The sequence below is a fragment of the Perca flavescens genome, chromosome 13 (genome assembly GCF_004354835.1).
Source record: "Perca flavescens isolate YP-PL-M2 chromosome 13, PFLA_1.0, whole genome shotgun sequence".
NCBI classification, from domain to species: Eukaryota; Metazoa; Chordata; class Actinopteri; order Perciformes; family Percidae; genus Perca; species Perca flavescens.
In genome coordinates, this window is record NC_041343.1 from 34,525,719 (window position 1) to 34,547,742 (window position 22,024).

At 40.2% G+C, this 22,024-nt stretch overlaps 2 protein-coding genes across 2 annotated transcripts in view; one reads left to right on the forward strand and one right to left on the reverse strand.

Moving 5' to 3' along the window:
- Window positions 1–12,518: 12,518 nt before the first annotated feature.
- On the forward strand, window positions 12,519–17,450 carry LOC114566299 (complement C1q-like protein 4). Its single transcript, XM_028594624.1, has 3 exons — window positions 12,519–12,675; window positions 15,736–15,867; window positions 17,131–17,450. Exons 1-3 carry the CDS (start codon window positions 12,519–12,521, stop codon window positions 17,400–17,402), a joined length of 561 nt encoding a protein of 186 aa, XP_028450425.1. The 3' UTR covers window positions 17,403–17,450.
- Window positions 17,451–18,803: 1,353 nt separating this feature from the next.
- The window catches only part of LOC114567282 (cysteine-rich and transmembrane domain-containing protein 1), a 17,020-nt gene continuing 13,799 nt past the window's right edge, over window positions 18,804–22,024 (reverse strand). The window contains exons 4-5 of the mRNA XM_028596318.1: window positions 21,289–21,442; window positions 18,804–19,244 (exon numbers count right to left, since the gene is read on the reverse strand). Of these exons, the coding sequence (XP_028452119.1) occupies window positions 19,132–19,244; window positions 21,289–21,442 (267 nt within the window). The 3' untranslated portion in view covers window positions 18,804–19,131. The remainder of the gene's footprint in view (window positions 19,245–21,288; window positions 21,443–22,024) is intronic.

The following is a 22,024-nucleotide window of genomic DNA, read 5'->3' on the forward strand; positions in this document are numbered from 1 at the left end:
GACAATAAAGTTGAATCTAATCTAAATACATACACACACTCACACACACACTCACACACACACAGGAACTTGTTACTTCCTGGTAGCAGAGAGGGAAATATATCACTGTAATCACAAACGATGACTTCAGTCTGAAATCTAAACTGCAGTCTGGAGTTTATTTTAAAGCCAGACACTTAACAGACAGAAACATCTTTCACACCAGTAGAAAGAAAACATTTATTTGACTTCACTTTGACTATTTGTGTCTTAAACTTCTCCAATAAACCACGTAGTATTTCCAACAGCCCCATGTTGGCAGGTGTGGCGTAGACAGCAGCTTTATAAAAAGTCTGTTTCTCCGTTGAGCTGAAAATATTTAGGGTAACTCTCTCTAAACCTTTCTGATTTTAAATGAAGAATAAAAGAACTGGAGGTGACTGGTACTGTGTGGAGGCAGGTTGAAGCATGTTACACCAACCCTCAGCACATTTAATGTCATCATGTAAACTTTCCAAACCCTTTTTGTTTCTTTTCAGCAACGGTTTGATCATTTCCATGCCACATCTGGTCTGAAGCCATCCCACCTATTGTTTCTTCATCCAATGTCCAGAACAAAAATGTGATTAATTTGGGTAAAACTGGGATCAAACTTCTTTTGTCGACATATTTGAGTCAAAGGTTTTTTTCCCCGAAGGGACTTTAGGTATCACACACGCCACACACCCACACACCCACACACACACACACACACACACACACACAAACACACAGACACACACAGACACACACACAGACACACACACCAACACACACACACACACACATGTAACAATTGTGTTAATATCAGTAAGCAGCTCTGATATCTGAAGTGTTGAGAGGAACCTGCAGCAAAAACTTTTCTCTCTGTTTGTGATCCAAGTTATTAATAATTGAAACAAACCAGACAGTTTGTTGAGATCATTTGGAGAGTAGAAGATAAAAACCAACTAACCAAACATGTAGAATATTCTAATATATGAAAGATGCTGACAACATCCCATAATATCCAGAATGAAATGAAGGAGTTTTATCGCCCTCTGCTGATCAAAGTGTTAAACTCAACAGGATTAATAAATGTTACATATTCAACTCTGATTCACTACATGTGATTCATATTTCACCAAAGTTACTTTATTTAACATTGTGTTTACTTACATTTATCTTCTTTATTAAAACTAATCCATTCATAAATATCCAAATATGCTGTTAGATTTGGATGATCAGAAACACAGCTGTTGTTTAGCATTACATCACATGTCTGCACACTGCTCAACTGTTTATATCTTTGTTATGCTGAGCTTTTCTTAGTTCTAGTCACAATCTGACACTTTTTGGGACTTTTGATGCTAGACACTAACTTTACACGCTATTAGAATGGTATCCAAAAGCTAGTTGTGAGTTAGTCATGTCATATCTATTGTTCTATATCTATGGTCATGGAGCAGCTGAGGATGGACTCAGTGATGGAGCTGGAGAAGTGATCTCACTCAAATCCACTCCACTTGAGGAATGCCCTAATAAATTGCAGTTTTTACAATAGCTAAAACACAATTTTGCAAACTAGGCTGGTTTTATCAAAAAACTTAACACCATCCATCCATCCATCTTCGTCCGCTTATCCGGTGTCGGGTCGCGGGGGGAGCAGCTCCAGCAGGGGACCCCAAACTTCCCTTTCCCGAGCAACATTAACCAGCTCCGACTGGGGGATCCCGAGGCGTTCCCAGGCCAGGTTGGAGATATAATCCCTCCACCTAGTCCTGGGTCTTCCCCGAGGCCTCCTCCCAGCTGGACCTCCCTCCACCTAGTCCTAGGTCTTCCCCGAGGCCTCCTCCCAGCTGGACCTCCCTCCACCTAGTCCTGGGTCTTCCCCGAGGCCTCCTCCCAGCTGGACCTCCCTCCACCTAGTCCTGGGTCTTCCCCGAGGCCTCCTCCCAGCTGGACGGGCCTGGAACACCTCCCTAGGGAGGTGCCCAGGGGGCATCCTTACCAGATGTCCGAACCACCTCAACTGGCTCCTTTCGACGCAAAGGAGCAGCGGCTCTACTCCGAGCTCCTCACGGATGACTGAGCTTCTCACCCTATCTCTAAGGGAGACGCCAGCCACCCTCCTGAGGAAACCCATTTCGGCCTCTTGTACCCTGGACCTCGTTCTTTCGGTCATGACCCAGCCTTCATGACCATAGGTGAGGGTAGGAACGGAAACTGACCGGTAGATCGAGAGCTTTGCCTTCTGGCTAAGCTCTCTTTTCGTCACAACGGTGCGATAGATTGAATGCAATACCGCACCCGCTGCGCCGATTCTCCGACCAATCTCCCGCTCCATTGTCCCCTCACTCGCGAACAAAACCCCAAGGTACTTGAACTCCTTCACTTGGGGTAAGGACTCATTCCCTACCTGGAGAAGGCATTCCACTGGTTTCCTGCTGAGAACCATGGCCTCAGATTTAGAGGTGCTGATCCTCATCCCAACCAAAAACTTAACACAATTCACAAAACCACACACCTAAACTGCAAAATACCTCATATCCTGCAAAACGAACTACTGCAACCAAAACTACATATAGCATTATCAAAATCAAACTTTTGCACCAAATGGCGCACACTTCATTCATGTTAGCAGATGTTTGTCTAACAACTACACACTGTTGGGCATTATGAAGAGCACTCTTATCTTTAGTATGTTTTGCCATAATACTAAAGTAGTTCAAATTGTAGAAAATTCTTCAAATTGTTCACATACACAGAAATATTCGCAGATACACACACACACACACATGCTGTTGAAAGTTTTTTTTTATCAAACAAGTCAGTGCAACATATGCACAGCAGATATATTTACATTTACATTGGACTGAACAAAAATATGCTCACAAAAAACAGTAAACTGAAAAAGAAAATGTGTAGAAAAAATATATAGAAAGCAAAGTAAGGCTGGAACTACCTATTATTTTCATTGTGGATTAATGTGTGATTATGTTCTAGGTGAATGGATAGGTTGTTTGGTTTCTAAAATGCTAATCCAAGTTTTCCAAACCCCAAGATGACATCCTTAAATGTCTTGTTTTGTCCACAACTCATATATAATCAGCTTCCTGTCACAAAGGAGAGAAGAAATTAGAAAATATTAATATTTAACAAGCTGACGTCCCACACGTTTCACAGTTGTTTCACAATAAATGACTCAAACCAATTCATTGATTATCAAAATTGTTTGAGATTTATTTAATAGTTGACAACTGATTCATGCAGCTCTAAAGCAATGTCTAAAGAAACTGAAGGTTCAGTAAAATGAAGCTGACAAAGAAACTGTTTTTACAGGTCAAGCACCGCAGAAGACTGAAGTGGACAACCAGAAGCAACAACTGCAAGGTATTGTTCTCTCTGTTCAACTGTGTGGCATGAAGTTATTATTATAACTCATCATTTATTCTGAATAACTGAAAAGTGCAGACGTTAATAATTCATTTCCATCTAGTTGTTCTTGCTCCCGGCTGCTTCTAGGAGTTAGAATCTAGAAGCATGTACTTGTAGTTATCTACCCAGTCTACCTCCTGTGTTTGCAACCCCTGCTCTTTTCTTCTGTAACAATGACATGCTTTTAACTGTCAAGCTTCAATTACGGATAATTGATTTTTGTTTTGCCATTATTTGGAAGAGATAGCACTCAAATATGATTGGTTTAATGTTTGATGATTTTTTAAATTGCATTATTCTCTCTCTGTGCAGTCTAGTCTCACAGAAATCCATGAAATCCATCTGTGTGTCCACCACGGAAAACAACGCCAATGTAAAGTCAATGAGAAGATGAGATAGCATTAGATGCGACTACGGTAGCGAGTAGGATGAAAGCCCGAAATTCCACGTAAGGAGGTAGGTTGGGGTGGTGGATGGGGCAAACCCTGGACTTTCACCCAGGCGACCGGGGATCGTGTCCCGCATGTCACATTTGCTAAAGTCACTTTCTTCTTGTCCGAAACTCAACCGTCCTGTTCTTCTCGCGTGTCACGGTACCAACAGGCCCACCCACAACCTTTTCCTTAACTTACGGGGCCGTGTTTATTTAACAGAATTCTTCCGTGGGCTCATTTTGAGTTCATTTCACGGAAGTAGAGAAAAGTATAGTGGGTGAGGAAAAAGGAAAAGAAAAAAAAAGGTGAACGTGTGTGTGTGGAACAGACAAGTGAGATCAGTGAAACACAGGAGGGACAGTCAGGGGAGACAGGTGAGGTGCAGACTGATGAGGTTAATAAAAAGGTAAATAGAAATGAAACAGGTGGAGGAGGTAGTGATGGAGGAGGAAGAGGCAGCAGTTAAATCTAAAATGAATGCTAAACACAGAAGGAAGGCAAACAATACCTCCAGTGAAGCAAAATCAAGCAGAGTGAGTGAGGAGACGGTGAGGAAGATCTGTACGGACATCACATTCTCACTCCCACCGCGTCAAAAACAGACACTTGGTCAGGTGCCTTTGGCGTTGTTATTGACGATAAAAGTCTCGTTAGCGTCATATTTAGCGCTTTATCTAAATGCCTACTGGCGTCCCTTTTGACGCACTTAGGTTAAGGATAAGGTTGTGGGTGGGCTTATGTTTCCATCACACACAGGATGTGAACAGGATGGTTGGGTTTAGGATGTAGTGTATTTGGTAGCGATGGTGCAATGCTGTGTGGTGAGGGATCCGCTGACCCGGTTTCTTCATTATAAAGGTTTATTTACATCAAAGGAATTCAGCATCAATTTACCCGCCCTGCAGAGCTCGGAGAGGACCTGTTTTCCCAATTCTCCAGTGGTCCTCTGCCTTTCTTTGTTTGAACATGGTATATATGTACTAAGCTGTGTGTAACATAGATGGGGGAGGAAACAATACTTTGACCAATGGCTACAAGCCAACTGGCCTTATTTTGGAGGGCCCACTGATAAGCATGCCAGATGTTTCCAGAGAGGTGTCTTCTGAAAGGAGAGTAAAGTTCATCCGAGGTCTCCTGTCGAATCTTAGATACCAGTCATAAATGTTCAGATAAAGCTTAAATACATGTTATATAGAATGATCAGATAAAATACGATGACAATACACCTTAAGGAAAATTGCATAATTACATAATTACATACAAGGCCCATAACACGCCCCATAACACACCTCAAAAAACGGACCAGTGACCTCCAGTGGAAGAGGATTTTACATGAAGCTGTTGCCTCCAATGCTTATCTCAGCTCTTAACCCCACTGTTAACCAGTGTCCATTCTGTTGCCTTCAAGAGACTGTGTTCCGTGTCTTTACAGAGTGTAAGAGACTCACAGAGTTCTTCTCTCTTTTAACATTGGGTTTTAGTCTCTTTGATGTAGTTTTTACTCAGAGGGTTTTTATTATGGGAGCTGCCTACAAAAACCAGGGCAGGGACCAAGGCAGTCTGGCTCTGCAACATCAGGGCCAGAGCTAGAGCTTTTATAAACTTTGGAGACATTGATGCTTTTAAACAGCGTTGGTGTTTTAATGACATTGTTTGTTCTGTTGTTGACAAGTTTTTACCGGATAATATTATGTTTAAACAAATACTGACATTTTAATGCATTAGCACTTAATGTCATTGTGAAATTGTACAAATTATAAATATATAAAGTGTTTTTGTAAAAATCTAAAAAAATCTCTCTCTCTCTCTCTCAGTCCTACAGGTGGCGTTCTCAGCCTCTCTGTTCGCTGAAAGTGAATCATTCAGACCCTTTCCCCCAGACACAGACACTACCCTGATCTACAAACACGTTATCACCAACACCGGAAATGCCTACAATTCAAACACAGGTAGCTCTGATATTCTAACAATACATTTTAGGATGCACCGATAAGAACATTTTGGCAGAATAACAATATTTAGCAATATAAAACAAATTTCTATAAAAATCGTATTTTGAACATACTTAAACAAGTGTAAACATTGTGAATTTGTGAAAGTAATGTCTTTCTTTTTTGCAAAACATTTGTAAAATCCCATTTATTATAGATTATTATTCTAAGTGTCCCACCAGACTCCATGTAAATAATCAGGACTTTTAGCGTGTATAGAGCCAGCATATCTCCACCAGACTCCATGTAAATAATCAGGACTTTTAGTGTGTATAGAGCCAGCATATCTCCACCAGACTCCATGTAAATAATCAGGACTTTTAGCGTGTATAGAGCCAGCATATCTCCACCAGACTCCATGTAAATAATCAGGACTTTTAGCGTGTATAGAGCCAGCATATCTCCACCAGACTCCATGTAAATAATCATGACTTTTAGTGTGTATAGAGCCAGCATATCTCCACCAGACTCCATGTAAATAATCAGGACTTTTAGCGTGTATAGAGGCAGCATATCTCCACCAGACTCCATGTAAATAATCAGGACTTTTTAGCGTGTATAGAGCCAGCATATCTCCACCAGACTCCATGTAAATAATCAGGACTTTTAGCGTGTATAGAGCCAGCATATCTCCACCAGACTCCATGTAAATAATCAGGACTTTTAGCGTGTATAGAGGCAGCATATCTCCACCAGACTCCATGTAAATAATCAGGACTTTTAGCGTGTATAGAGCCAGCATATCTCCACCAGACTCCATGTAAATAATCAGGACTTTTAGCGTGTATAGAGCCAGCATATCTCCACCAGACTCCATGTAAATAATCAGGACTTTTAGCGTGTATAGAGCCAGCATATCTCCACCAGACTCCATGTAAATAATCAGGACGTTTAGCGTGTATAGAGTCAGCATATCTCCACCAGACTCCATGTAAATAATCAGGACTTTTAGCGTGTATAGAGCCAGCATATCTCCACATGTAAATGGGTGAATTAAGGGTTTATTTCAATCAAACCAGAGTGGTGATTGTTGGAACAGTGGAAAGATGAACAATGATAAAAGTCCTGATTATTTACATGGAGTCTGGTGGGTTTTGTGATGGTGATTTCGGGTGTCGGGTTTCATGTTAAACTAAAAGGATCTTACTCTTTAACTAAAAGGTCTATCTCTGTAGGGATCCATCCCATAATGTTGTCAGACACTTAGAATAATAATCTGAGTCTGTCAGCAGCAACAACAGAACTTTTAGTGACTCTAACTGCTGCTGAACATTAGTCCTGTAGGGTTACATTACAGCTCGGTTCTGGTTTAATAATGGATCAGTTTCAAAGATGTGATATATGGTGCTTCCCTAATATATTTCACAGGTCTGTTGCTGTTCAAACACTTTAATTTTCCATTAAAAATGACAAAAACAAACATCCAAAAGGTGTGTTCACTGCCCCGGTGAGAGGAGTGTACCACTTTGAGTGGATGGTCAGTGCAAGGGGAGGTAACCCATATGGAGACACTTATTCAGCTGCTTTGTTGGTCAAGAACTCAGAGAAAGTTTTCTCGTCATTCGAGCGACAGGACGGTTTTATGAGTTCTTCTAATGGCGTTGTGCTGCTGCTGGAGGTGGGAGACGTCGTGTTTGTGTGTCTGGTGGTTAACACAGCGGCCTATGACAATAAAAATCACCACACCACCTTCAGTGGGTTTCTGCTGTTCCCCATGTAAGACAGAATAAGAAGCTCTGTGATAGTCACACAGGTTGTTGTTGTCTTAAACAAGTCTTCATAGCACTTCATAGATTTAAACAGATTTCATCTGCATCCAAATATTAAGTAATAATTGTCAACAGGAATCTTTTTTCCTTCAAATATAAAATTTTAAAGTGGTTAATGTTTATGATTCTCTCTTGTTTGTCATTTTAATGAAATAATAAACATATATCATTGCAATTACATCTGTGAGCATTTCTTTAATCGGTTTGTTTCAACTTTAATTTATTGAAAGCAGATAATCGGTTGTGTGGGAGCAGGGAATGTGGGCCCGAACACAGAGAGCAGGCAGGCAGGAGAAGGTTTGAACTGAGGATTTATTACAAAAAGAGGCAGTACAGAGACTGGAAAAACACAGGGAAAAAACACAAAAGACACAAAAAATTCCCAAAATAACACAGGAATACTAACAAGGACACAAAACGATCCAACAAGAGACAAGGGGAACACAGGGGTTAAATACAAGAGGTAATGAACAAATGAGGGCCAGGTGATACAGCAGGTGACACACATCAGGGGGGGGCAAGGCAATCAACGAAGACGAGCAAACACAGGAAGTACGACTAGACATGACAAGACAGAAAACAGACTATCAAAATAGAACAGGAAGCAGAATAGGGAAATGCACAACAGAAAAATACACAACAAAATATACTGTTACACCCCAGTCTAGGGGTGCCTAGGACGCAACATGGAAAGGCCCCATCTTCCCCGTCTCCCAAGGACAGACAGACAGACAGACAAATGGGCAAGACAAAAGACTTACCTCCCTAAACTAACAACAACATGAGAAAACAAGATCTACACACCTGGAGGTCCACCCTTACTTAAGAAACGAAAAAAACAATATCCAATCTAAACCAAAGAGTAGGGATGGCTGACGCAAAACTGACGTTTCCGAAGCTTTTTCAAGATCCCGAAGCGCAGAGTTTCGAAACACTGATCCGAAGCGTGATTCAAAACACCCACGTCACGTGACTACGGCTAAATGAAGCATCGGAGTGTTTCACAAGTGTTTCAACAGGTGGCACGGTCCGCCGAATCAGCGTTTGATTGACAGGGTCTGGAACAGACCACACAATCGCACATCTGTATAAAAGTGAAGTCAATACATCTTGACCTTGTGGTTTTTGTGACAGGAGTTTGATTTTGAGATAGCAGATTTTTGGTGATAAAATGACATTTATAGTGCGATTTGTTTAGTTATATTTAGGCTTACATTTAAATGTACACATTGACTGATAGGCTAGAGACAGATAGAGTATACATACAGTGACACATTAATAGATAGATAGATAGATAGATAGATAGATAGATAGATAGATAAAAATGGAAGCTCTGTTTTCATTTTCATTCAGAGCCACAAATGTCAACATCAGGCCCGTCATAATCAACATCAACACCAGTAGAAACACAGGACAGTTTATGGGAAAGTTTTGATGATAGTATCCGTGAAACAGTGAGGAGCCTACAAGCCTTACAAGCTTCACATATTACTAAAATATATATATTTTTTTTTAATGGCTCGTTGTTAAGGTTGTTTCAGATCAACACCTGCAAGTGACCACTGGGTGTCATCGTTGAGACGGGTGTTGGATTGTTTCAAAGCCTCAACACAATATGGCACATTTGCTTCACCCCACCACTACCAAAGAGTACAAAAAGAGTGGCCAGTTGGGAGATTAGGAGGATGAGGAAACACATGCTGCCCGCTGACGGCCGCCATCTTGGCTCCTTATATGAGGGTAGTATCCTCAGCTGCAGCCAATCACTGGGACGGGCCTGAACTTCTCCACCAATAACCTCCGGGCAATGGCACACACCTATTTGCATACGAAATGGAAAGACAAGAAAAAATACAGGGCACACACACACCCAAGAATTAAACCCACCCCTAAAAAGGTTTAATTCCTAGACGTCTGAGGAACATCTAGACAACGCGTCTGCTATCACATTCTCTGTACCCTTTTTGTGGTGAATCTGCAAGTTAAAATCTTGCAGAAGGATAGACCAGCGCATAAGCCGCTGGTTAGAGTTACGCATATGTGCGAGGAATACTAAGTGGTTGTGGTCGGTGAACACTTGTATAGGCTGGGAGCTAGACCACGATGCACAAGACAGGATACATCAACACAACAGGGAACAGAAATATACAGAATGAACATACAAACACAGGAAACATACAGAAATTGATAATACAGGCAACAGAAAATGATCAAACGGTTAACAGAAATGCAACAAAATACAAAGCTAAACATCGAAACCATAACATAATCAAATTCACCATCCTAGCAGCATAAAGAAACCGTTGTAACATATCAACTCTGTCTGATGTCCACATGAGACTCTCTGGACATCGGACGGTTCAGTCTCACTTTCTAACATGAAGACACAACAGGAGATTTATCAACTTAAATCAGTAGTTTTGGTTCCTAAATCTAACCAAACTGGGACTGTTTCACAGCGTTAATGATGTAATTTTAGGAGTTAAAATCATGTCTCTACATCAGCTGGCCCACTCAACCACAAATCAATTTCCAAATATCAAATTGTTGGTTTCACAGGTAATGGTGCTCCCTCAAAATACAAGAATTTTGTTGCCAAGCAACCGTGGCCTCATCAGGTCTTGACTGTCTGACCTCATTAACAACGACACGCGGCAGGAAGAGAGACATAATCAGCCCAAAAAATAAAACTGGACCAAGAGAATCAGGTCTTCAGACAAGATGGGAAACAGATTCTCTTTTTACTGAATTCAAAGACCAACATTAATAACTGGAAACAAAATCAGGAAATAGTTGTAACATTATTGAAAGATGATTTTTCTCATTACACTGAAATAATTGTGTATCACTCAGGAATAGGGATGTTTAGTTTCTGTGTTAAGATCATAAAATGAATAGAAGAATAACTAAATGCATTTGAATATAAAAAATAGAGATGCTGGTTAAATTAACTTTGATATGAGTGTGTGTGTGTGTTAATATTAACACCCGGACTTTGCGCCATAATTTAAAAAAAAATATGTGTAGCTAAAAGTTAAAATACAGAACATTTTTCTTTAATGCCTTTATTAAATTCTCTCAGTTAGCAACAAGTTAGGAATAACCTTCTATGGACAATTTCTGTTAAATTAAACCGACATACAACTGTTACTTCACAGATATTTCTTGGAGTGAACGGTGTTTACTTTTGTTATGTTGTGAGTATGAATGGTAAGTTACGTTTGTAAGTTTGTTATGATGTTCTTTTAATGTACTGTAAGAAAAAAACATCCAAAGAAATGTCAAACTTATTAAAACAAAACGTCAAAGTGTAAAAAACACTTTTTTTAAATGTCAAAAGTGTAGAAAAATACATAAAAAAAAATGTTGAAAAGAAAATGTCAAAAAAAATAAATAAAGATTTTTGTTACAGAGAGATTTCTTTCAACACTTCTACGTCTTAAAATATTACAGTTTTGTGTTTAAATAGTAAGATTTTTTTCTCTCAAAATACATCTCGAAAGTATGGTTTCTAAATAGTACAACTTACTGTGTCTAAATGCTACAAACGTTGGTCCCGAAATATGGCTTGAAATACTATGTTTTTGTATCTAAATAATATGACTTTTGTCTCTTAAAAGTACAAATTTTGCTCTGGAAACATTTTTAAAAAATCTGCTTTGAAGTACTACAAAGTTATGTCTCTAAAAAGTATGACTTTTTCAAAATACTACAAATCTTGGCAGTATTGTCTCTAAATACTACAACTTTTGTACATCTTGAAATACTATAAGGTTCTTTCTCTTATTACAAGTACTTTTGGTCCCTAAATATGTCTTGAAATACTAAGTTTTGTGTCTAAATAATTAGACTTTTGGTCTACAAATAATACTTTTTGTCACAGCAGGCCCAAAGCCATTTTAGCAATTCCCAATGTAAAGGAAAACATTGCCCCCTTGTGGTTAATAAAAAGTACTGCATGGAATTGGACTCATTGTAACATTTCACTAAACCTTAAGAGATAATTAATTAACTTTCAGATTAAATTAATTAATTCATTATTGCATAAAGCTTTAATTGATTAAATATTTTGACAATTCTAAGCAAATAAGTTTTCTTTATACACCTATAACCATTTTAGTAATTTTTAATGGTTTTCCATTTTTAAATAACTTCAGATCTGAAGATTGTTTAGACTAAACACGTTAACTCCATTCAAAGGATTTACAAGCAGTAGATTAGAATATTCTTCCTCATGTTATTTAACCCTCGTATTATGTTTAGGGTCAATTTGACCCATTTGCGTTTTTGTGTTGACCAAAATACTGGTTAACCTATTTTTTTCTTCATGAAATTGTATGATATTTCCTCATTTAGGGTCAGGAACTTGTTCATAAAATCTGGACACACTGATGTGTAGTGGAAGGTCTGTTCAGAGTTTGTAAACAAAGATGATGTTGTGGGTCAATTTGACCCAGAGACTTTCAACACCCATTTAGAACCAGGTGTGTGTGTGTTTGTGTGTGTGTGTGTGTGTGTGTGTGTGTGTGTGTGTGTGTGTGTGTGTGTGTGTGTGTGTGTGTGTGTGTGTGTGTGTGTGTGTGTGTGTGTGTGTGTGTGTGTGTGTGTGTGTGTGTGTGTGTGTGTGTGTGTGTGTGTGTGTGTGTGTGTGTGTGTGTGTGTGTGTGTGTGTGTGTGTGTGTGTGTGTGTGTGTGTGTGTGTGTGTGTGTGTGTGTGTGTGTGTGTGTGTGTGTGTTTGTGTGTGTGTGTGTGTTTGTGTGTGTGTGTGTGTGTGTGTGTGTGTATGTGTATGTGTGTGTATGTGTATGTGTGTAAAGGAGCAGGAGCTTTTCTCGCGCTTGTCCTCTTCTCTGTTGTAATGTCATCTCTTTGACACGCACACTACAAAATGAGCTCCAAAAGGTTTGCAACTGAAGAAGTTTCAGCACAGATTTTTGATGGTAATAGTGATGTAGAGGAAGAGATTTCAGAGTCAGAGGATCTTTCAGAGACCGAGAACAATGCTATTGACGAAGAGGATGAAGAGGATTCAGAGGACCAGTCTGGTGTGGTCTCTACATTAGCTAAAAACAATGGGCAGCAATCATCCTCAACATGGACAGCTAAAGATGGTCCATTTCATCTCTTCATATCCCAACCAACAGATAGGATCATAGTGGACATGACCAACTTGCAGGGGAGGTGTGTATTTCAGCCACTGGATCAGATTGACTTGCATGCATACATTGAAATCCTAGTCCTGCTGCGTCTGCAGCCTCCCCCCGTGCTCTGCAGCGCCACGTTATATCCCGCAACACCCTGCTGTGATGTTCATACGCACAGAGTAGTCAGGATCCGGTCTAGGAGACTGCACTACTCAGTATGACACGATGTGCCCTGCTATGACATGAACTTCCATGACTACCTCAAAGTCACTGTTCCTTTATCTCTAATGTGACTATTATCACCACTGTTCATCACGCCCCCAACCGGCCCCGTCCGACACCGCCTACCAAGAGTCTGGGTCTGCCGAGGTTTCTTCCTAAAAGGGAGTTTTTCCTCGCCACCGTCGCAACGCCACTGATAATGCTTGCTCTTGAGGGAATTACTGTAATTGTTGGGGTTTTGGAATTTATAGAGTGTGGTCTAGACCTACTCTATCTGTAAAGTGTCTCGAGATAACTCTTGTTATGATTCGATACTATGAATAAAATTGAATTGAATCAAATTGAATAGTATTAGCTGGAGTGTACAAGTCAAAGGGAGAAGCAACTGCCAGTCTGTGTAATGACGAGAGTGGAAGGCCAATATTTCTAACAACGTCTTTGGAGTCAATTCATACGAAAGCTTGGGTGTTCCACAACACTAGAGCTGGTCGACGTGAAAGAGACAAACCAGCTGAGATCAGAGATGTATGGGATGAATGGGTCAAAATGTTACCTGTCTTGTACAATCCTGGTCCCCATGTCACTGTAGATGAACACCTTGTTCCATTCAGGGGGCCCTGTCCCTTCTGACAGTACATGCCCAACAAGCCTGCCAAATATGGCATCAAAATATGGGCATCCTAGGGTGCCAAATCTAGCTATGCATGGAATATGCAAGTGTATACCGGAAATATTTTCACTAAATAATTGGTAAAAACAGTTTTGGGGGAAAAATGTTTGTGATGAGGAAAAAAAGTTTATTTTGAGTGTATTTACACTTTACGGGTCATTTTGACCCGTAACATCATCAATGTCATTTTTTTTCAACATAATACGAGGGTTATTTACAAAACCTTTTGATGGTTCCTTTCATTTGAACTATTTACTTTAGTATTTTGATAAACTAACCCATGACAAAAAAACAACTAAAACTGAATATAACAAGAACTCACAGTGGAGTAACAAAGATAACTTAATATACAAACGAAGGATGTTAGTAATAATGAATGAAAACTATTAACCAGGCCAAAGCCAACTCAACAGAAGCACGGTGCCAGCTGGATGCAGACACAGACTGAGCGGGTTGTCAGACAGATCTTAAAGACTCCGGGAGACTGGCCAGGTCTCCTAGTGCTGCACCGCCCATGGAGCTGCAGTGTAGTAGAGAGAAACACCTACAAGAGACAGACACACAGCAGGCTCTAATAGGAGGGCCATCACAGACACAAAAACATGGGGAAATAAAATTTGAGAAATACAGAAGTTACCCTTTAAAAATGTATTTATATACATTGTTTTCTGCTGTACAGGGAAATAAGTGTAACATTAGAATAAACTGGTTCCCATCTTTGTTCTTCATACTGACGTTTCACCCTACATCATGCAAAGTACGATTGATTTGTGTTCACACACACCTTTTGTTTTGCTGTAGACTTCTACATACAAAGCTCACCCAGGTTAACAGACGGCCCAGTTCACCAGTAAGCTGCCAGTGAGAGAATGAAGATCTCTGTGAGGTTTACGCTGTTGCTGCTGCTCGGCTCCGTCCCCCCAAGTGAAAGTACCGATTATCAGCAGACGTTTCCTCAAGACATCTACGCTGTGCTGAGAGAGACCACCGCCTCGTTGGTTCAACTGAAGGCTGACATGAGACTCCTGCTGACTCAAGGTACAGTAATGAACTGTTTTAGATCGTGGCATAGCAGTTCAGAGATATCCAATAGGAGAGAAATAAGTATTTTTCTATGAAGTGAAGCAAAGTAGGGCTGCACATAGCTACTGATTATTTTGATGGTGGATTATTTTGTGGATTATTTTTCCTTTTTTGTTCAACTGAAGGTGGAAATTATGTTGTTGCAAAGAGAGACTCATCGTGCAGTAGTGAAGCCGTTTCTAGAAACCACTGTTGTTTTGCACCGTGTCATAGCAGAAACATATTCAAATGCTCAAACTGTTTAAACAATTATCAGAATAGTTGGAGATTTATTTAATAGTTGATGACTAATCCCTTTAATCTTTGCAGCTCTAGAGCAATGTCTAAAGAAACTGTTTTTACAGAACAAGCAGCACAGCTGAGGACTGAAGTGGACAACTGGAATCAACAACTGCAAGGTATTGTTCTCTGATCATTTTTTTGTATTGTTTATTAATGTTATTCTGACCCCTTCGCAAAACCTTTAGTAGCTTATTTAGGGTTTTTTCATTTCACAAATTCTACATATGAACATTGTATCTTCTGAAATTGAGTCGTAAAGACGTGAAGACAACGTGTGAATAAACTGAAAATGAACTGAATATATTTACAGAGAAGGGTCAAAATCTAGACACCTACACATGAAAATATCCAGATTCAAAATAACCACATCTATTAATTTTTACTTAATTCTGACTATGTATGATCCCATAACTATAAGCCAATTAAATAGTGTTTTTCAATTTTAAACAAGTATCCTGCTTTCTAAATATTAAACTTTGTTGAAATGTTGTAAATTAAACACTTTGATTACATAGGACTCAAAATTATCAGTTTAATATTTGATGATTTTTAAAATAACATTGCTCTCTCTTTATCTCTTTGTCTCTCTTTCTCTCTCTTTGTGTCTCTCTCTCTCTTTGTGTCTTTCTCTCTCTCTCTCTCTGTCTCTCTCTCTCTTTGTGTCTTTCTCTCTCTCTCTGTCTCTCTCTCTCTCTCTCTCTCAGTCCGACAGGTTGCATTCTCAGCCTCTCTGGTGAATACAAGTTACTCAGTTGTTGGACCCTCAGCCACGGACATTACCCTGATCTTCAAATTCGTCGTCACCAACATTGGAAATGCCTACAACTCAACCACAGGTAGCTCTGATATTCTAACAATACATTTTAGGGATGATCATCAGTGAACACATGGATGAACATTTGAGTAATTCAATTTGGCCGATTACGAATATTTAGCAATATCAATATGATCTTTATAAAACAAGTTTCTATGATAATTATATTTTGTACGTACTGAAAAACTGTGAACTCAGTTTCACTGAGCCTACTAACACTTAATTAAATAAATGGCATTCCATCAGTGAGTTCAAACTGCTAATTGTGCGTAATTTGGACTGACACTGAGATGCATGTTGTTCTGTAACTGGTGTGGCGCTGCCACTACTCTCTTGATTTCCACTTTGACATTAGACATTTTTTTTTAATGAAAGAGACGTTATATTTAGCATATATCATCACAGGTAACAAGCTTACCATCTCAAAGTGTTGTGCTAATGCTGGGAACAGGCAGATTGTATCTTTATAGTTGTGTATCCATATGATGTGACAGACAAAGGTTAATATTTCACCAGGTCTGAGGGCTAGAGGGATGTGTTAAGTAGACCCCATAAAGTTATCCTACAACTGAATATAATACTGTACTGTATGGATGGTAGCTACAGGACATGCTTTGAATTCATAACATTTAACAATACAGTGTTAGGTACAGAACAGATGCCCAGAGACTTGAGACTTGACTTGGACTTCCAAAAAACTGATATGTGAGCATCTCTGGCGTGTATAGAGCCAGCATATCTCCACCAGACTAAATAATCAGGACTTTTAGCGTGTATAGAGCCAGCATATTTTGACATGTAAATGGGTGAATTAAGGGTTTATTTCAACCAAACCAGAGTGGTGATTGTTGGAACAGTGGAAAGATGAACCAAGATGGCTCATGATAGTTTTATTTAGTTTCTGTCCACTTTGAATGAAGTGTGTTTTACGATGATAAAAGTCCTGATTATTTACATGGAGTCTGGTGGAGTTTGGTGATGGTGATTTCGGGGCTGTTTCATGTTAAACTAAAAGGATCTTACTCTTTAACTAAAAGGTCTATCTCTGTAGGGATCCATCCCATAATGTTGTCAGACAACAACAGAACTTTTAGTGACTCTAACTGCTGCTGAACATTAGTCCTGTAGGGTTACATTACAGCTCGGTTCTGGTTTAATACTGGACCAGTTTCAGACATGTGATTGTTGATATATTGTGCATCCCTAATATATTTCCTTTGTATGTTGCTGTTAAAACACTTTTTTCATTTTCCATTTTATAATGACAAAAACAATCACCCAACAGGTGTGTTCACTGCCCCGGTGAGAGGAGCGTACAACTTTGAGTGGACGGTCGGTGCAAATGGAGGCACTTCTGGTGCTGTGTTGGTCAAGAACTCAGCGAATGTTTTCTTGGCATACGAGCAGGTGGCCGGTTTTATGAGTTCTTCTAAAGCCGTTGCACTGTTCCTGGAGGTGGGAGACGTCGTGTTTGTGCGGGTGTTTGTTAACAGTGTGGTGTTTGACAACCTAAATCACCACACCACCTTCAGTGGACATCTGCTGTTCCCCATGTGAGACAGAAACAGCAGCTCTGTGATAGTCACACAGGTTTTTGTTGTCTTCAACAAGTCTTCATAGCACTTCATAGATTTGCTCTGATTTAATAACTTAGTAATAATTGTCGACAGGAATCTTTATTTCCTTCAAAACCGGTTAATGTTTCTGATTCTCTCTTGTTTCTGTCATTTTAATCAAATAATAAACATATATCATTGCAATTATATCTGTGAGTGTTCTTTACTTTTCTTGTTTGAACTTTAAGTTATTGAAAGCAGATATTCAAATTCATCATCATAGCAGTAAAGCAGTATAAAGAAACAATGAATGGTAAGCACTTTTCACATATGAACTCTAGGGTTGGGACAATATGCTTTTGTCCCGGTTTGATTCTTTCACCATTCATGGGTGCCAATTGGATATGTTTTGCGATATTAATTTATTGTAAAAATCACGGACATTTGAGCCCCAGACCAGCCCATCACTCCCCATCAAAACATATACATAACCCATCAATTAAATCATTAAAGGTTTTGATGTTTAAAGTCATTTTTGTGTTCACATCAATTTGCAGTAAAGATAATTCAGCAGTTAAATTCATGTCTCTAGACACTTCAGAAAGGGTGGATCCCATCAGGCTGCAGCCAGTCATTGGTCCTCACGACGTCATCAAAAATGTGTGTGTGTGTGTGTGTGTGTGTGTGCGTGTCTTTCTATGTGTGTGTGTGTGTGTGTGTGTATGTGTGTGTGTCTCTCTGTCTGTTAGTGCGTCTGTGTGTGTGTGTACAGATGTTCAAGTACTTGTACTTTACTTGAGTCTTTTCTTTTCATGCTGCCTTGTACTTCTACTCCGCTACATTTCAGAGAGACTTTTTACTTTATCCAGTTCTTCAACTTCCTGTAAATGTACAGGACACGTTTTACAGTGTCTTTTGTTTACTTCAAATCAAAGAATTATTTAAGTGATAAGTAATAATTGGCCCACACATCATCCTTACACTCAGGACTGAGAAACATTCAGACACACGCTTATTTTATCTTCATGTTTTTATTTCTCTCATTCCCATAAAATCAGATGTGATGTCATGACGGGGGATTTCCACCGGATGTGTAACAGCTGGACCGGCTCCTCTGCGTGTCGGCTCCGTGCTCCGCCGTCTGTCAATATCCACCGGGTCCAGCTGTAGTCACGAGGACCCACAAGTTTTCGAATTGTGTTCGTTCGCGAATTCAGGTAGAATAGAACCACAAAACCACCACCAGTTAGTTTCCATCCAGAGGAGAAAAGGGGGAACAACTCTGTGTTGTGTTTTCAAGGTGTAGTGCAGGGAAATGTGATCCGCCGTGAGCACGGTGTATTTTATTTTGAAATTTAACCGGATATTTATTTTGTTTCTGTGCTCGACTTCCTGTCCCGCACTATCTGCCGTGTGCTGAATTGCTGCGGAGCTCGCCGTCCTCCGTCAAAAATAGAAGCTCTGCGTATCTGCTGCGGACTGACAGAACTGGGACGGAGTCAGAACGCAGACGTTCAGCACTCAGTGGAAACACACACATTCACTTAAATGGAAACCTAATGACTCCGTCGGCGTTCCGCATCCAGTGGAAATTGCCGGTGAGAGTCATCACAACAGTGAAGTAACATTCAAACACACAGACAGACAGATATAAGATATAAAACAGGTTCTTCTCCCCAAATTAAAAGAGATTTCTTGTTGTGTTGATGGCTGCAGATGGCCAGAGGTTTTTAGAAGATGTCCAAGAGAAAGCAGCAGCACATAGCGGCTAAACAGCCCGCCAGACACGAGCTCTTAGAGTCACCGCCACGGTTGATGCCTTGATTTGGGTCAGCCACAAACACTGAGAGAGAGAGAGACAGAGAGAGAGAGAGAGAGAGAGGGTTAACTTTTCCTGCTCCAGATTTCCCACCGTGGTCAGAAAGAACAGGGTAGACACTTCTCTCATTATGACTCTACAGTCGCTGGGGGAATGAGAGGGGGAAACACCAGAGCAGGGGGAATGAGAGGGGGAAAAGTCAGAGCAGGCGGAATTGCTCTACACACACACACGTGCCAGCTCTGTTGTCTTAAAGAGAAAAATGCGCAAGTTTAAACTTCAGGCCACTTACGTAGGCTGCAAAGCAATCTCTGTGTAGAGCCTCCACAGAACCATAAATCACCCTTAAGCAACCAACCAGGAACAGCGCTAGGCTTTGATGCAACCATAAGGTTAGCGGCTAACGGTGGAACTAAAATGTCTGGCAATTCATTGGCGCAGAAAGACTTATACCATAGACTTTACATGGTCAGTAAGACTACTACCATAGACTTTACATGGCCCAGGAAGACTACTACCATACACTTTACATGGCCCAGAAAGACTACTACCATAGACTTTACATGGCCCAGAAAGACTTCTACCATACACTTTACATGGCCCAGAAAGACTTCTACCATACACTTTACATGGCCCAGAAAGACTTCTACCATAGACTTTACATGGCCCAGAAAGACTTCTACCATAGACTTTACATGGCCCAGAAAGACTTCTACCATACACTTTACATGGCCCAGAAAGACTACTACCATACACTTTACATGGCCCAGAAAGACTTCTACCATACACTTTACATGGCCCAGAAAGACTACTACCATACACTTTACATGGCCCAGAAAGACTTCTACCATAGACATTTCATGGCCCAGAAAGACTTCTACCATAGACTTTACATGGCCCAGAAAGACTACTACCATAGACTTTACATGGCCCAGAAAGACTACTACCATAGACTTTACATGGCCCAGAAAGACTTCTACCATAGACTTTACATGGCCCAGAAAGACTACTACGATAGAGTTTACATGGCCCAGTAAGACTTCTACCATAGACTTTACATGGCCCAGGAAGACTTCTACCATAGACTTTTCATGGCCCAGAAAGACTTCTACCATAGACTTTACATGGCCCAGTAAGACTTCTACCATAGACTTTTCATGGCCCAGTAAGACTTCTACCATAGACTTTACATGGCCCAGTAAGACTTCTACCATAGACTTTACATGGCCCAGGAAGACTTCTACCATAGACTTTACATGGCCCAGTAAGACTTCTACCATAGACTTTACATGGCCCAGGAAGACTTCTACCATAGACTTTTCATGGCCCAGAAAGACTACTACCATAGACTTTACATGGCCCAGGAAGACTTCTACCATAGACTTTACATGGCCCAGTAAGACTTCTACCATAGACTTTACATGGCCCAGAAAGACTACTACCATAGACTTTACATGGCCCAGGAAGACTTCTACCATAGACTTTACATGGCCCAGTAAGACTTCTACCATAGACTTTACATGGCCCAGGAAGACTTCTACCATAGACTTTTCATGGCCCAGAAAGACTACTACCATAGACTTTACATTGCGAAAGACATGTCTATATATATCAAATGGTTAAATGGTCCTGGTTCAAACTATCATGTTTTAAATTGTGTATGCCTATATCATGGCTGTATATCTTCATGTGTATTATCTTATGATATATCTGAGGGCTGTATGCTGTAAAGCCTGTAATGAGGATGTACCATTATTAACGTGTCGGTTCCCAAACTGTCCCACCAAACGCAGGGCTTTGGGGCACGTGGCTATTTCCCTGTGATGAACCTGCAGGGTAGCAGGGGGCCGAGTGGCCTCCGGGGGGTTGGGGGAACTGAGGAGGGACTTAATTATTCATCTGGATGTATAGATAGATAGATAGATAGATAGATAGATAGATAGATAGATGAATAGATAGATAGATAGATAGATAGATAGATAGGTAGATAGATAGATAGATAGATAGATAGATAGATAGATAGATAGATAGAGAGATATGTATGTATGGTTGGGACTCTGTGACCTACCTGTGGTTTTTGGCTGCTCCCTCTGGTACCCTTGGTACCCTTGGTACCCGGGCTGATTCAGGTAGGGTCCCAGGGGTCCCGGGGGTCCTGGGGGTCCCGATTGTGCCGGGAAGGGGTAATGGTCTCCTCCACCTGTGTAGGCCTGAGGGTAGGTCTGCAGAGGAAACACACATGGCTGTTGTTATTCCATAGTAACACTGCTACTAACTTCTTAACCCTCCTGGTTTCCTCAGGTCAAATTTGACCCATTTTCAAAAAGTTTCAACATCAGAAATGTGGGTTTCTTTCAACCAAATTGTCAAAAAATAAATAAAAAACGTGGATGGTTCCATTCAACGCTCTTCACAGGTCAAATAAATGATCAGTTCACTACTTGCAATGAATATGGGTGTTTTATTCAATTTAATAGCATTTGAGAAAAAAAAATATTTAAATTGATAAAAGAATGTTGAAAAAGGTGACAGAAATGTCAGGAAAAAGCTTTTGTCTCTGTTTCTCTATTTAATGTTCATTCCTATTAATGTTTAATATGTTTGTTAGTGTGTATGCACCAATCACTGCATAGGGTAACTAGTGGGGCAATAAACTCTTTCTGATTCTGATTGAGAATAAACAGAGAGGTGAAGTCCCGCCCTTTCCTGTGTCCACCATGGGACTTTATGGCTCAATTTAAACAGACTCTCTGTTTTAAATTCTATACCTAAAAACAGTATTTTAAAGGATCATTTCAGAAATA